At 35.2% G+C, this 15,913-nt stretch overlaps 1 protein-coding gene across 1 annotated transcript; it reads left to right on the top strand.

The window, feature by feature from the left end:
- Positions 1–104: 104 nt before the first annotated feature.
- On the top strand, positions 105–9,042 carry uri1 (URI1 prefoldin like chaperone). Its single transcript, XM_073850886.1, has 11 exons — positions 105–775; positions 2,942–2,976; positions 3,295–3,373; positions 4,212–4,347; positions 4,434–4,525; positions 4,648–4,708; positions 4,798–4,984; positions 5,442–5,688; positions 7,176–7,327; positions 7,429–7,672; positions 8,002–9,042. Exons 1-11 carry the CDS (start codon positions 677–679, stop codon positions 8,182–8,184), a joined length of 1,515 nt encoding a protein of 504 aa, XP_073706987.1. The 5' UTR covers positions 105–676; the 3' UTR covers positions 8,185–9,042.
- Positions 9,043–15,913: the final 6,871 nt, after the last annotated feature.

Here is a 15,913-nt window from a genome sequence, read left to right as displayed (position 1 = left end):
GTACGGTTTCAAAATGTTACGCAAAACGTGGGGATTGTTTACACGTACGTTAAAAGGACACTCCTTAGGTCAAACACGTCTTACCATAAACAGAACTATTCATGAATAATATTTGAAAAAAATAGATATATTTAGTTTTTCTTTATAAGTAATAACGTACTCATGTCGCATTACGACCATTTTATAGTCAGGAGCATCACAGACATTATCTTACCTGTACATAAGGTTAATTATTTTGTAGTCTATGTATAGTTTAAGAAACGATTTTTATCTTAACATTCGTATTTGTTATTCATAAATGAAAGTGAAAATAAATAGGCGAAGTGACCGATCACGTGTTTGCAGCGTTGTAGTAGGGGGAGAGAGAGAGAGAGAGAGAGAGATCCACAGTACGTACTACATCCGTGATTAGTTGAACATGGCGCAGGGCTAACAGGCCATCGGTGGATTGTAAACAAGAGGAAATTTTGGGATTGGATTGACATCGTACCATGCACGTGTGAAATGGTCTCAATCTCGATATACTGGACCGCTTGTTCTGCTTCATTTATGACTACGAGGCGACAGATTGAGTGCAACACATCCAATTGCATTCATAAACATTTCTATAGGACTTCAAACCCCTGAGCATTCAGTCTTTTGGATATTTCAACAAAAAAGCTTTGTTTTATTGTGGATGTCATCCTTGCACGATCAAATGGCTGCAACTGGGAAAGTCAAACGGAGTAAAGATATGCCCCAAGGCGTTGGGAGGTTGAAAGAGGAGCACAGAAAGGTCAGGAGTAATGTTTATTTCATATACCACCAATGCATTCCTGCAGCTATCCTAAAGCTTAATGTCTGTGCACCAGCATTTATTTATTGTTTATGTTTATGTTGTTTTCGCAGTATGGTCGCAGCATTACGCGTTTCGTTCTCTGGAAAGTTCTTTGTGTATCACGTGTTGCTGTTAGCTAGCTGATTGAAATTGTTATTTTCTTTTGGGGCATGAGTGTTTCTGATAGTTTGCAATTCAAAGCATGTGCATATTTGTATCTCAGTTATGTTAACAGTTAATTATTCATGTATAGTAGCTAGCAAATACATTCTTTGTTCCAGCACATGTGGTCCGCGTTGCCAAAATGCAAACAGCAAGCAATTTACAGTACTGGTACAGTAGGTAGTTTACATGCTGTGAAATGACTCCATATTAAGGTAAGGGTTAACTGACCTATTTATGTTTGCATGTTATTTTGAGTTGGTGAAAGTCAAACGGTGTTTTTAACCTATGTGTTGACATTGTTGGAGGAGAAAACTTGGCTGGCCATATATTTGAGCTGCTTCATTAACAGTCACCAAGAGTGGAGGATTTTTCTTTAAAAGATCTGGAAACCTCTGTGTTGCACTGCGCTCAGCAACATGTCTTTAGGAAGAGAGAATATAAGAAAAACAACACAGTGCATGTCTGTGCATGCTGTTAGAATGCTTTATATTGTTTTATTGGTGGGTGAATATCTTAAAGATGTAACTGGGTCATGTTGCACTTTAAAGCTATAATTAAAAAGTAAAAAAGTATTACCTTAATGTTTTGCGAATGGAAAATTAAGCCTGCTTTTAGCAGCATTAAGAAGATTTGAACTATGACCTTATTTTCATGACATTCAAGTACATTAAAGTTAATTCTCGTAATGCCAAAACATTATTATTACTTCAATTAAAAAAGTTAATGATATATGGGCCATTCTACAGAATTGGTGCAATCTGCTGGTCCACAACCAAAAAACCCATTTAAAAGGCATTTAAGTATTCAAATTTTAGATGTTACTAAGATTCTTCTATTATCTATTGAAACCCACAATAACATTTAAAAGACTAGTAAGCTTAATATATAAAAAATCCAATCCTTTCAATTTAGAGGTGCCTGTCGCAAACCCTAACCCTTAAACTTCAACTTGTGGAAATTATATTGAAATCATTTTTGTATTTATTTCCATTGTTGTTTTTAAAAGTTGTTTTGTCAAAAATAAAGTATACTGAATTATCAACTAAGATGTTATAATAGTTTTTGGTTCAATGTATATTCAAAGTAATGAATCCTCAACTTTGAAATCTGTATTTATTGACTTTTTGCCTTTGTACAAAGAAAAACTGGATTTAAAATACAACAAATCTTATAAATCACACTTGAAATATTGTTAAAATTGCAATTGTTATTGGTTTACCTCTGGAAACCTTTTAATAAAATAGAAAACAATACATTTACAAGAAAGATGTAAGCAAAATCTTAATAGGTCAATAACCCTTCTAATAAATTATTATTACTGTGTTTTTCAGTAGTGACAAATTTGGGGAGAGGACAAATATTCCAAAGCTTTATGAAAATACAATATGAGAATTAACTGCACACAGTTACTAGAAATGTGTACCTTGGATATTATAAAAAAATGTTTTGTTTTGTTTTTTCCCCCAAAGAAATTCCAACTCTGACTTTGGACCAATTCTCTATGGCCTATATACATAAACACAGGAGGCTTTTCATTACTCAGTTGCAGTAAAGAGACTATAACGAGATTAAAAAAAGAGTTCCAAAAATCCCTCAAAGGCATGCAAGTTGCGTTGAAGTAATGTGAAATAGAGGGTAAATATTATGAAATTCATGTCACAGTGCAAAAAAATCCTACTGCACTTGAAGTAGGCTTCATGTTGTGTAATAGTACTTCTTACTAATTGGTGTGTCTACAGACAATTATTTTAACGTTGACATTGACAAAAAACATGCCTTTTTTGTCTCAAAATCTCATGCGAAACTTTTAAGGATTACCATTCACTCTCTCCATATAATGGCCGATTCACATTACCAGAATAATACAAATAGTTTAGCAGAGATTGTCACTGGTTGTCATTGGCATTTTAGGAATCTCAATGTTTATGAAATGACAGATTGTTTCTGTTTCCACAACAGGTGGTGAAAGATTGCAGAAGTCAAATTGAGCACTGGTGAGTGTCCTCATGCAATTTAACAGCTTTCTCAGACATGTATAACATTAGTATCAATGTAATATTCATTGCTGTGTTTTAACTTGTCATTGGTTTTTTGTTGATTGTTGAACGTTTAAATTTGGAATTGAAATGCTATTTATACTGTGAATCACTATATAGATGTTGATGGCGATGACACATGTTTTGACAGGCTTTTGTTATGTTCCTTTTCAGTATTTTAAACAGATTGTCAGTAGGTAGGACAAAAATAGAACTTGAATGTCAACAAACTAACAATTTCCTTTTAAGTGATTAATTTTTTTCTCTGACTGTCAGGAAAAAAGTGGAAAATGACTATGAATCTCTTCAAGACCGCCTCAGGACTTTGCCTGACAAGTTGTCGTATGATATTATGGTAGGGAGTCACTTTTCTATTACTGATGCGCCCAAATTAATCTTCACATCTAGATACACAAATATTTTCAATGCCTGAGCAACAAAATATTCAATTATCTCAGAGTATAACTCACACTGTTTTAAAACCTGTTTACATCAAGGATGATAACTATAACCGTAAAGTTTTAATAATCATTGTTATTCTATGAGATTAGGAAATATTGGTCATATTGGAGATACTTGGGTTTAAACAACAACATGGATTGCACTGTTAACGTACTACTGAATACGTTTTTTTGTGAATTTATGCTATCTAAAAGTGTGTAAGCTGCTAAATCATATAGAGAAGGACTTAGTAAGCAGAAAAAGGGTGAAATATTTTGACAGAATAATTATATACAATATAATTAAGATATTGTCCTAATATTTCACCTACCTGACTGGAAATTATAAGAAAAAACACAAATGTTGTCAAGATTCTTGCCCTGGAAATCCTGGTTCAGTTTGGCCAAACACAAACGCCTTGTTCCTCAGGTTTTTACACTATTCTCTTAGATTTGTTATAACTTTTGGCAGTCTATAGTACTCCAAATGTTTTTTTTATGGTCTGACCAATTAGTACAGCCCAAACATGACAAAAATTGAACACTTTCAGCAGTAATGATCAGCAAAATTTGCGAGTTTCGTTCAGTTTAGTGGCATTGTTTAAGTTCAGTGCAACCAATATGGCAGATTGATGACATGTCAGGAAAACACTCTATAACAGAAAATTTAACAAATGTTGCTGTGGAACCTGTGTGACCTTTATTTTTCTCATTATTTGGGTGTTTTTTCTTTTTTTTTTTTCAACATGATAGGTACCATTTGGTCCCTTGGCTTTCATGCCGGGAAAGCTAGTTCACACTAATGAGTTAACAGTGCTCCTCGGGGATAACTGGTTTGCAAAGTGTTCTGCCAAACAAGCTGATGATCTTGTGGAACACAGAAAGAAACGTGAGTTCATTTCTATTCTATTAATATTTTCCATTGACCAATTAGGAATAATCCACACATCTTGACCTTGACCATTTTTTTTTTAGATGTCAAAAATGCACTAGATGACTTACAGAAAGTGATGAAGAACTTTCAAAACAAAGCTGACTTTACAGATGATCTTGAAAAATTGACTGGCGTAAGTGTCCTGACCTCATTGCTGTGGGAAACCTTATACTGATGCTTCCTTCTCTGGAGAAAAAAAACAGTCACGTCCACTCTTCTTTTTTTTTTTTTTTTTTTTTTTTTTTTTTTGTACAGGATACTGGAGATTTTGTAGACATTAGAGAAAAGGTTATAAATGAGGAAGACGTTACCAAAGGTAATTCTCGTTTTCAGGCTAGCTTTTGTGTTGTCAGGTTGTTGTTTTTATCTTCTGTTGATGATTTACCCCCTATTGTGCTTCCACAGGAAAACAACGTTTGGCCCACAAACCCAACTCTAAGCCTAAGCAGGAGTATTTGTTGGAGCTGGAGGACGACAAGGAGAAGAAAGAAGACGACGAAGAGAGAAAAACAGGGGTGCTGTCAGAGGAGGAGCTGTGGGCTCGACTTGATGAACTAGAACGTGAGGAGGAACTTCAGGATGAGAGATACCGGTAAAATATTGAATTTCCAACAAAATTCTGAAGCACCACAACTGTTTTCAACATGATGATAATAGAAATGTGTCTTGAGCACCAGATCAACCTATTAGTGATTTCTGAAGGATCATGTGACTTTCCTACTTTTCTACACGTTTTCCTACAAGTTGGACCTAAAGTATAGCAGTTTATATAAAGTGTATATATAAAGTATAGCATTAAAATGGAAATGAACCCCAGATATCCCAATTACATATTTTTATAAAAGAAATGCCCACTAATCTTATCCGGTAATCAAACACTTCATAGAAAGGTCATTGGAAATGCATTGATCTAAAAGTGTAGAAACCCTGTATATCATACCACATATGCTTCTGTATCTTTAGCTAAATACTGAAAAAGTAGCTGTTGCACAAACTTTTTAATAGTATGCTTATAGATTTGGTTTATTTTTTCCCACCTGTTATACTAGATTGGACAGCACAGACACTAATGGAGAAGACACCACTTCCTCCTCAGAGGAAGAGAAGGAAGCAGATGGTGGCAGCGATGTCCAGGTTAATGGCCATCAGAAGGAAAATGGCTGGGTACAGTCATCTATCACGAGTCAGATGAACGGCACTAATGGCTCGCACCCTGAGGATGAGGAAGATTGTGATGAGGAAACAGGCAATGGTCTTCCAACTATCTACTTTTCTCATACGGCGGAATTCAAAAAGGTTAGTCGAGTGCTGCATAAACCCTTTTTAGATAATGTTACAAAAGATGTCTGTTTTTGCGAGTTATAAAGTCAGTATTGTGTGATGTAAAGTCGCAGCTGTAAGAAAAAAGTCAGAATTCTGAGTTTGTATCTCGCTATTTTGACTTTCTCACAGTTAAAAATAAAATCGGAAATTTTAATAAAGTTGCAATTCTGAGAAATAAAGTCAGAATTTCAAGATATAAAATCATAATTCTGAGGAATAAAGTCGCAATGCTGAGAAATAAAGTCAGAATTGCAAGATATACTCATGATTTTGACTTTTTTTCCTCAGTGTTGTGTGATTATAAATTTACAGTTTTACAGTACAAAAGTCAGTATTGCGAAATATAAACTCGCAATTCTAAAAAACTGTTGCAATTGAGGGGGAAAAAAATCAGAATTGCAAGATATAAACTATTCTGACTTTATAATTCCCAATTGTGAATTAATCCAAGTGTTGCATGATATAATATAACTATATCACACAATTCTGATAAATAAAGTCAGAATTGCAAGATATAAATGCACAATTCTGACTTTTTTCCTCAGTATTGCGTTATAGGAATTCACAATTCTGAAAAATAAAGTCAGAATTGCAAGATATAAACTCACTATTCCAATGTTTTCATCAGAATTGCATGATATAAATGTGCAATTCTGAGAAATAAAGTCAGAATTGCGAGATGTAAACTTGCATTTGCGAGAGAAAAAGTCACTATTGCGAGTTTATATTCCGCAACTCTGACTTTATAATTTGCAATTGTGAGTTTATATCACACAATTCTGATAAAGTCAGAATTGCAAGATATAAATGTACAATTCTGACTTTTTTCCTCAGTATTTCGTTATATAAATTCGCAATTCTGAAAAATAAAGTCAGAATTGCAAGATATAAACTCACTGTTCCCACGTTATCCTCAGAATTGCATGATATAAATGTACAATTATGAGAAATAAAGTCGCAATTCTGAAAAATAAATTCAGAATTGCAAGATATAAACACCTTTCTGACTTCATTTCTCAGAATTGAGTTTGCATTACTCAATTCTGAGAAAAACTCTGAGAATATATATATATATATATATATATGCATTTGCGAGAGAAAGTCACTATTGCGAGTTAATATTCTGCAACTCTGACCTTATAATTTGCAATTGTGAGTTTATATCACAAAATATAGTCGATAAATATAGCAATAAAGTCGCAATTCTGAAAAATAAAGTCAGAATTGCAAGATATAAACACACCTTTCTGACTTTTTTCCTCAGAATTGCGTGATATATATCAATGAATGTGAGTTTATATCATGCAATTCTGACTTCATTTCTTTTTTTTTTACAATATTACAGTTTTTGTTTTTAATTAAAAAGGCACCCTTTGTAAACATAAGAGTGAACGTAGTATAACTCCTGTCTTAAAAATTTGCATAATTCTTTCTTTTCGTCTTCCCTTTTCCCTATGAAGGTCAGAATCAATACAGGAAAGAACACCACTCTAAAATTTAGTCAAAGAACTGAACAAAAGGCGCAAGCCAAACGAAAAAAGAAAAGTGGCAAAACTAACGGCCATTCTCCTCACGAAAGTTACAAGTTCACAAGCCCGGCAGACATTTATAGGTAACAGCCTACTGTGAAACATCATTCATCTATTTTTATTGATGTGTTGTAGCGCTTGTTTGTTTTTATCGGTTCAGCTTTAACACAGTGCTTGTTTGTAGGGTGTTTGTGGACTTGGTGAATGGAGAGCCAATACCACGCAAGTCCATTTTGAAGTCCCGCAGCCGCGAGAACAGCGTGTGCAGTGACACCAGCGAGAGCAGCACAGCTGACTTTGAAGAGCGCCGTGCAGCTTTTGGACGCTCTTGGAGCCACGATGACACCACACACAGTGATACCAGCGATGGGATTACAGAGGAGGAAAGCCCCACTGGAACAAGCCCCCGCACTAATGGACGCTTTGAGGTACAGAAGACTTGTTACTATTGGTTTTGTCATTACTCACCTTCTTGTTATTCCAAACCTGTAAGACCTTGGTTCATCTTCAGAACACAAATAAGATATTTTTGATGAAATCTGAGAGCTTTCTGACCCTGCATAGACAGCAAAACAACTGACACGTTCAAGGCTCAAGAGGTAGTAAGAACATTGTTAAAATAGTCTGTGACTTCAGTGGTTCAACCTTAATTTTATGAAGCTACACAAATACTAATTTAAATTTGTTAGTTGCATTGCTGTCTATACAATCTCATTAAAATCTCATTAAATATTTAAATGTCTTGTTTGCATTTTAGGCTTTCACAGGCACAGTGATTGAAAAGGATCCCCTGCCTTGCTCAATCCCACACCTGACCATCGCCCCTCCTGCCTTACCCACAATCCCTGAGAGAAAGCTGGAGGAGGTGGGCTCCGAAACTCCTCAGGAGGCACCCAAGAGGATCTCCAAGTTTAAAGCTACGCGTTTGCATCAGAAATGAGATTTAGTCTTATCAGCACCCAACTTTTGAATTCAGATTTGTACAACAGTTACACTTCAAGTCTGACTTTCTCACTAGCTTTCCTCTTCCTCTGTCCTCCACAGTACTTCTATACTGTCATACTGTCATTTATTTGCTCAATAAGAGTAATTCATAGAGATGATAAATGCTTTCCCTACAGTTTGCTTTTTTAAAATGGCAGATGTTTGTTTAAAGGGATAGTTCACCAGAAAAGGAAGACTGTCATTTACTCACCTCATGTCTTTCCTCTATGACAATTTTTTTCTTCTGTGGAACAGAAAGAAAGTTAGTTTGAAGGATGTTGGATTTTGTTGTTGCACAGAAGAAAATCATACAGATTTAGATCATCATGAGGTTGCTTTTTTGTCTGAGCTATGCCAATAATTATAAACAAGCTGCACATTTTGGTACCTTTTGTGTGTATTAGTTTAGATAAATAATAGTTATAAATGGAATGGAAAAAAACAAAAATGCTGAAATGTTTTCAAAACAAACAAAATGGTGTTAGTGACATCACGACTATTGTCGTTTTGATGTAGTGTATGATGTGGATTTTTTTGGGGGGAGGGGTGGATGCTTTATCAGTAAGTTTATTCTCATTTTGGTAATTAGTGACATTTATGTGCAACTTTGATCTATGATGGTCATGAAATAGCTGCCAGTTTCTGTCAGTTTTAAAAAATGCCATTTTTATCCCTTCTGAACTTTCTCCAAATCTCCCTTATGTCGTTTTGTATTATGTTTTCGTATTGTTTACAGAGTTTTGGCTGTTTCTGACTGCCAGAAGAATGTTGATGTAACTGAAAAGGATAAAAATAAATGATTTTGACTGTACAAGTGTTTTAACCAGTCATTAAGACATTATACCTTTAGGTTAGGCTCTACACAAGAAGTAAATTGTGACTCTGGACCACAAAACCTAGATAGATCTTAAATAGCATGGGTATATTTGTAGCAATAGCCAACAATACATTGTATGGGTCAAAATTATCGTTTTTTCTATGCATAAGTATTAATATGCATTGCTAAGTGCATCATTTGGACAACTTTAAAGGCAGTTTTCTCAATATTTAGATTTTTTGGCATCAATAAAAAGCTTACCCTGTTGAAAAAAAACAGCATATGCTGGTTAGGTGGGTTTTGATGCTGGTTTTAGCTGGTTTATGCTGGTCATTAGCTGGTTTATGCTGGTCTTTAGCTGGTCAAGGACCAGAATAAACCAGCAAAGGACCATCTTAAACCAGCATACCAGCATCAAAACCTATCTAACCAGCATATGGTGTTTTTTTTTTTTTTTGTTTTTTTTTTCAACAGGGTATTTGTTCATTAATTTAATTTAAAAAAATGGCTGGTTTTGTGGTCCAGGGTCACAATAAAAAAAACAAGTCATGATCCTAGTGAAGAAGCAACTCTTTTGTCATTGTGGCGAGTGACCATAGAGTAGACCCTAATAAGGTTAGACGCCATATTGAATTTTAACGCGGATGAAAATGAGGCTGTAGCAGATCAGGTAATTTTCACAACTCATCTTTTTTAAAAACCTAACCTTAAAATCTATTTACTCACCCTCATGACGTTTCAAGCCTGTATTTTTTTCCCCTATGTTTAACACATTGCTTCTCACAGGTCATTTTTAACAACCTTTGTTTACAATTCGCTGTACAAGTGTTTTAACTAGTTGGTTCGGTTCTACACAGGACGTAAATTTATGAAAACATGTCATGATTCTAGTGATAAAGCAACTCTTTTGTCGTGGTGTTGTTCGGTAAGAACCATTAGAGGGCGCTAACGCCTTTTTTATTCTTTAAAATCAAAGCCAAAACCAGGTCACAACAAGCTGCTGCCTATGAAAAACCAATAGACGTTTAGCAGCTGAATAGGGCTCCAAATGTGAAGTAACTGTTACAACAAAAATTGTTTATGCTTGTCAGATTTTGTAAAATTGTAATAAAATATGTTTATAAAATATTTAGAATTTAATCATTAAATCAATTATTTTGAATATAAATTTTGGGCTAACATTTATAGCAGGGTGTTTTCGTGTTAGTAAGTTAATAAAAGGCAACATAAGCCTGATAAAGTTAGATTTGTTAGATATATTTTTGTTGAATGATGCAATATGTCACAATAAATTAGTCACGGCCATATATAGTCATTTACAAGGCTCGCAATGTGCCTTTCAAGAAAAGTAGTTCATCCTTGGAAACAACCGTGTCAAATAATCCAAAAACAAGATGACTCAGAGTGCTCCATTATTACTTCTGGCATTTAAAGGCAAGGATTGAGTACTTCTGAGGACGACTGCCTCCATCAATGCCTTTGTTTGCACCGGTATCAGTCACTTGTGTTTGACTGCAGACTTATCCATCAAGACATTGACATTTGGATGTGGACAGGTTCTGAGTCAGCAGCTGGGCTGAACGCAGCTTAGTCCATTCAATTAATTTCTGTCTAGAACGACTGAATGATCAACTCAAATCAAATTTTTCCAAGCATGATCTTAATGCTTAAAATGGCTTGGAGTTGATTTTTGATGTCATTTAGCAGGGCTGTTGTGAAAGTCATGAGAGATATTTTATATCCATCTTATCCAATTCGTAAACGTGGAAGTAAGGCTATTGGCGCGACTTCCGGTTCATTAGCCGCGGAAATAACGAGAAGAATAACAAAGTGCGGTAAACGGAACTGTTTGCACTACAATCTAGTGTGCTTGTAATTAAGATAATACATTCAAATATTAATGGAAAGACACGCCAATTTGCAATATCAAGCAGCAAAATGAGTTTTGTACAGCTAAAATTAGCTGGATGCGGATGAGACTAGAAGCCAGATTCATAAAATTTACAAAATGGGCGCACTCTTACAGAAAAATAAGGTGGATAGAAACTTTTTAATGGATGTTAAAGAAATAGTACACTCAAAAGATAAAAATTCTCTCACCATAGACACTTAACACTTAAATGCATGAATATGTCGCCAATCATTATTACATATTCGGGTCTTTAGCGACCCGGGCCTATATCCAGCACGGATGGATCTCTAACTTCTGCAATAGCAAAAAAACTCTCTTGATATTTTAAGAACAATTACAGAAGAATAAAATAAAGCATATTTCATTACCTTTTGAAACTTAGAAGGGTTCATTTTGAGCAAATGATTTTATCTTCACCATCATCCTCAGAGCGCACTTCCACAGTACATTCAGCATCTGGCTCATATTTAGCAATCTAACCCCATTAGCAAAAGTATAGTTTTTAATTACTTCAAAGTCAATATTTTGATCGCTGGCAGCTTATTCACCACATCTAACATCAAATAACAGTGATATTTATATTTTATTGCATACAGGATTTGCTCTGCAATAAAGCCATTCAAACCAGTTACATTTTTACTGATGATATTCTTTTGTTTTATGCCTGCGATAATTATTAGTGAAACATCACGTCATTGTTGTCCATCAAACAGTGCCACCTCGAGGAATAAAGGTGAATTTCATGTATTGAGTCATTAGATATTTACATAATTTTGCACACTAAAAATATACTTAAACTATTACACGCCTCGAGTAGCGACCCTATACACTTTTTACAAAAAATAATCAGTAAATTAATATTTAATTTTTTTTCTTGTTATATTGTTTAGATTGAGAAATACTAAGAAAGTTGATGTCAAACTAAAAAATTAAGGAGGGAGAGGGTAGTGAATGAAGTCCTGGGTCGCTAAAGACCAGGGGTATGCATTTAAGGGTTAATCAAGTTAGACGCCATAAATGAGGCTGCAGAAGCAGAAGAACAGGTAATTTTCACAACTTAACTTTTTTTAAACCTTTAATCTATTTACTCACCCTCATGATGTTTCAAGCCTTTGTCATCGGTCATTTGTGACCTTGGACCACAAAACCAGTCATAAGGGTACATTTTTTGAAATTGAGATTTATAAATAAGCTTTCCATTGATCTATGGTTTGTTAGGATAGGACAAATATTTGGCAGAGATACAACTATCTGATTCAAAAATCTGTAATCTGAGGGTGAAAAAAAAATCTAAATATTGAGAAAATTACCTTTAAAGTTGTCCAAATGAAGTTCTTAGCAATGCATATTACTAATAAAAAAATTAATTTTGATATATTTACAGTAGGAAATTTACAAAATATCTTCATGGAACATGATCTTTACTTAATATCTTAATGATTTTTGGCATAAAAGAAAAATCGACAACTATACCTGTGCTACTTATGACTGGTTTCAAGGTCCAGGGTCACATTTTACAACCTCTGTTCAGCATTCACATCCATTTTACTGAAAAAAAGAAGCATGGACTTTCTACTAAACGCCTCATTTTGTGTTCCACAGAGACCGAGCAAATTTGGATGAACATTAGGGTGAGTAAATGATTGCAAAATGTTCATATTTGCTAAAACTATCACTTTAATTCTCATTCATGAGTCTGTGTTTTCCGATTATTTTGTGTGCCAGTAAATAATAAATGCAGAGGCGCTGTGGTGCCTTCTATTTTATGCCACTGTCTCAAGGGCTTGGGGCAGCTGTGTTACTGAAACTGTCAGTGATAAGGATCGCACTAATAATCGCTTCTGGGCCCACGAGTTCTATAATGTCCAGCTGGTCTCTCATGCTGATCCACCGTTTTAGGGGTCAGAGTCTCTCCCAAGTTCAGTCTGGATGTGTCATCATTAGACTCAACATATCAGCTATACTAAACCATAGTGCCTCAGAGTGGCCATTTCACCCCATAATTGAAACATCTGATACTCATCTCAAAGCAACAGTTATTAAAGGCAATTACACACCAATTAGTTGTGTAGTTAACACATCTAATAGAGCCAGATGGGGAGTATCAATTTAAACTCGAATGACAAACCTGCCCTGGATTTTGCTTGGGTGCAATTAGCAATATGAATGAAGCTGAAAAGAGTGCAATGCATCCTTGTTTCTTATATTACTATGCATGTTGTGCATCTTGGTCTTATTTTTTAAATCTCTGTGTTAAGCAATTACATTCATTTTGGAGCTCTGCAATGAAAGTGTTCCACTATGCATGTGTTTGACTGGTAAAACAATAGATCACCACGGGCAGCTGTGTTACCTCCCTTGTTTCCATGGCAATGCTGCTGATTGACAGTTGCCCTGACAACTCCATTCAGCCACCACCTGCTAGCTGTCAATCAGACCTGCCATCCTGGGGCTATTGACAGAGCTGTCAGCCTGTGTGAGATGTGCCTGTCAAAGCTTCCAAACACTTGTGGTGGCAGGGAAACATCTTTTTCCTCCATTCACATTGTCTTCTTTTGCTGCCGCCTTAAAAGTCAGATTTGGGCAGAGCCATATCCTCTTAGATTTACATTTACATTCACATTTATATGCCTGGCACATAGGTTTTTTGTTAACGTAGTGAGAAATGGTATTTAATGGAGAGCATTCAGACTCAATTATTTGGTATTGCTACCTGTATTTGCTTGTCATCGTTGTTTGAATGCTCATTTGATGTTAGAATGGAGCTGCAGGGGTTAAAAGCAGACTCAAAGACAAAATTATTAAAGTATTCTTGTAACTAAAGCTATTTTACATAGATTATAGTACATTTATGGTCATAAGCTATAACTGTAGAAATGTACTTTTACTGCTGTTCTCACTAAAGTAAGCAATGAATTTGAACTACTTCACAAAAAAGGTACGTCTGAAAGATTCATTCACGAATTGCACTGAATTATTCAGAGCGGTCGGAACAGAGAACCGTTGTATACAATATTATATTAAAATATGTATTGGATACTATATAAATTCAATTAGATATGATTTTTTTGACTTAAAGGCAATCCATTATGCCCCTTTTTACAAAATGTAATGTAAGTCTCAGGTTTCCCTAGAATGTGTCTGTGAAGTTTCAGCTCAAAATACCCCACAGATCATTTATTATATCATTTTGAAAGTGCCCATTTCTGGAAGGAGAAACAGGCTGTTTTCATGCATGACTCTTTAAATGCAAATGAGCTGCTGCTCCCCGCCCCCTTTTCCAAAATATGGCTGTGCCTTTACAGCTTAAAGCTCAAATACTCTGCTAAAAACATCTATTTGGTTTTGATTATCATGTCTATTGTGTTGAACTCGTGTCTTTTAAAGCCATTTTATTTTTTACTTTTGATATACAATTTTCTGAGCACACACAGAAAGCAGCTGTCACATGGAATGTGAGTATTAAACTAAGTTCTCTTTCATGTCTTATTGCACTTAAGCTGTCGAATGCACACGTTTATGTTAAAAACACAAAAACAGTCGGTTATGTCTGTGAAGGTTAACAGCTGGGTTGATATTACACATGTTTATATTAGATCTGTGTGGCAGCAGCGTAATATACAGTAAATAAATCAATAAATCCACTGCTCTCTCATCTCCTCTGAGACTACGATTCTAAATAGTGTTCTGTGCTCATCTGTGCAGCCAATGACAAATCAGTTAGCATGCTTTGCTTGAACATTTGCCATGGCGTTAGAACTGGTACACCGTTGGGTGGAAATGTGCAGATTAAGAGGCGGTAAGATTATAATCGGCGGGAAAATCTCCTTTCTACGTCACAGGGGGAGCGAAATCAGAGCCGTTTTTTTTTACAAGCTTACCAAAACAAAGTCTTTTTTAACATTTTCTGGGTTAGTAGATGCACCGATGACCCATTTATAGCACTTAAATATGGAAAAAGTCAGATTTTCATGATGTGTCAACTTTAAATGTATCACTAAAGTTGAGTTATTAAAGGAGAAAGGACTTTCAGAACAAGAATATACAGATAATGTACTCACCCCATCCAAGATGTTCATGTCTTTCTTTCTTCAGTCGTAAAGAAATGGTGTTTTTTGAGGAAAACATTTCAGGATTTCTCTCCATATAATGGACTTCTATGGTGCCCCCGAGTTTGAACTTCCAAAATGCAGTTTAAATGCAGCTTCAAAGGACTCTACATGATCACAGCCAAGGAAGAAGGGTCTTATCTAGTGAAATGATTGGTTATTTTCTAATAACATTTACAATTTATATACTTTTTAATCTCTAACGCTCGCCTTGCCGAGCTAGACAAGATGAGCATTTGAGGTTAAAAAGTATATAAATTGTAATATTATTTTTTAGAAAATAACCCATCATTTTGCTAAGACCCTTTTTTCCTCGGCTGTGATCGTTTAGAGCCCTTTGAAGCTGCATTTTGGAAGTTCAAACTCAGGGGCACCATAGAAGTCCATTATATGGAGAGAAATCCTGTAATGTTTTACTCAAAAAATTTCCTTACAACTGAAGAAAGAAAGACATGAACATCTTGGATGACAAGGGGTAAGTACATTATCTGTAAATTTTTGTTCTGAAAGTGAACTACTCCTTTAAGGCAATAATAATAAACGAATGATTCAGGGAATAATTTGGTAAATTGGGGACTAGTGACTGAGGGTACAGTATTTCTTTTTACAGTCTGTGGTATGGAGTTGATTTCAGTCACAACCCGTCTTTTACGGTCTTGTGTTTTGAACGAACCGATTTGGGAAAATGAAACGATTTTTCATCACTAATGTCGCAAAGTTAATCTAATCAATATTGACATTTTCAAGTAAAGCAAGAGTCTGAGCTCCTCCCCTTTTAGGGAATACTTTCAATTGACAGATTCATCAGCCAATTAAATGTTTAAAATTTTTACCCGGTGGGCGTTGT

Source organism: Garra rufa, chromosome 11 (assembly GCF_049309525.1).
Source record: "Garra rufa chromosome 11, GarRuf1.0, whole genome shotgun sequence".
In the NCBI taxonomy this organism is placed as follows: Eukaryota; Metazoa; Chordata; class Actinopteri; order Cypriniformes; family Cyprinidae; genus Garra; species Garra rufa.
This window is presented reverse-complemented; position numbering and strand designations above follow the sequence as displayed.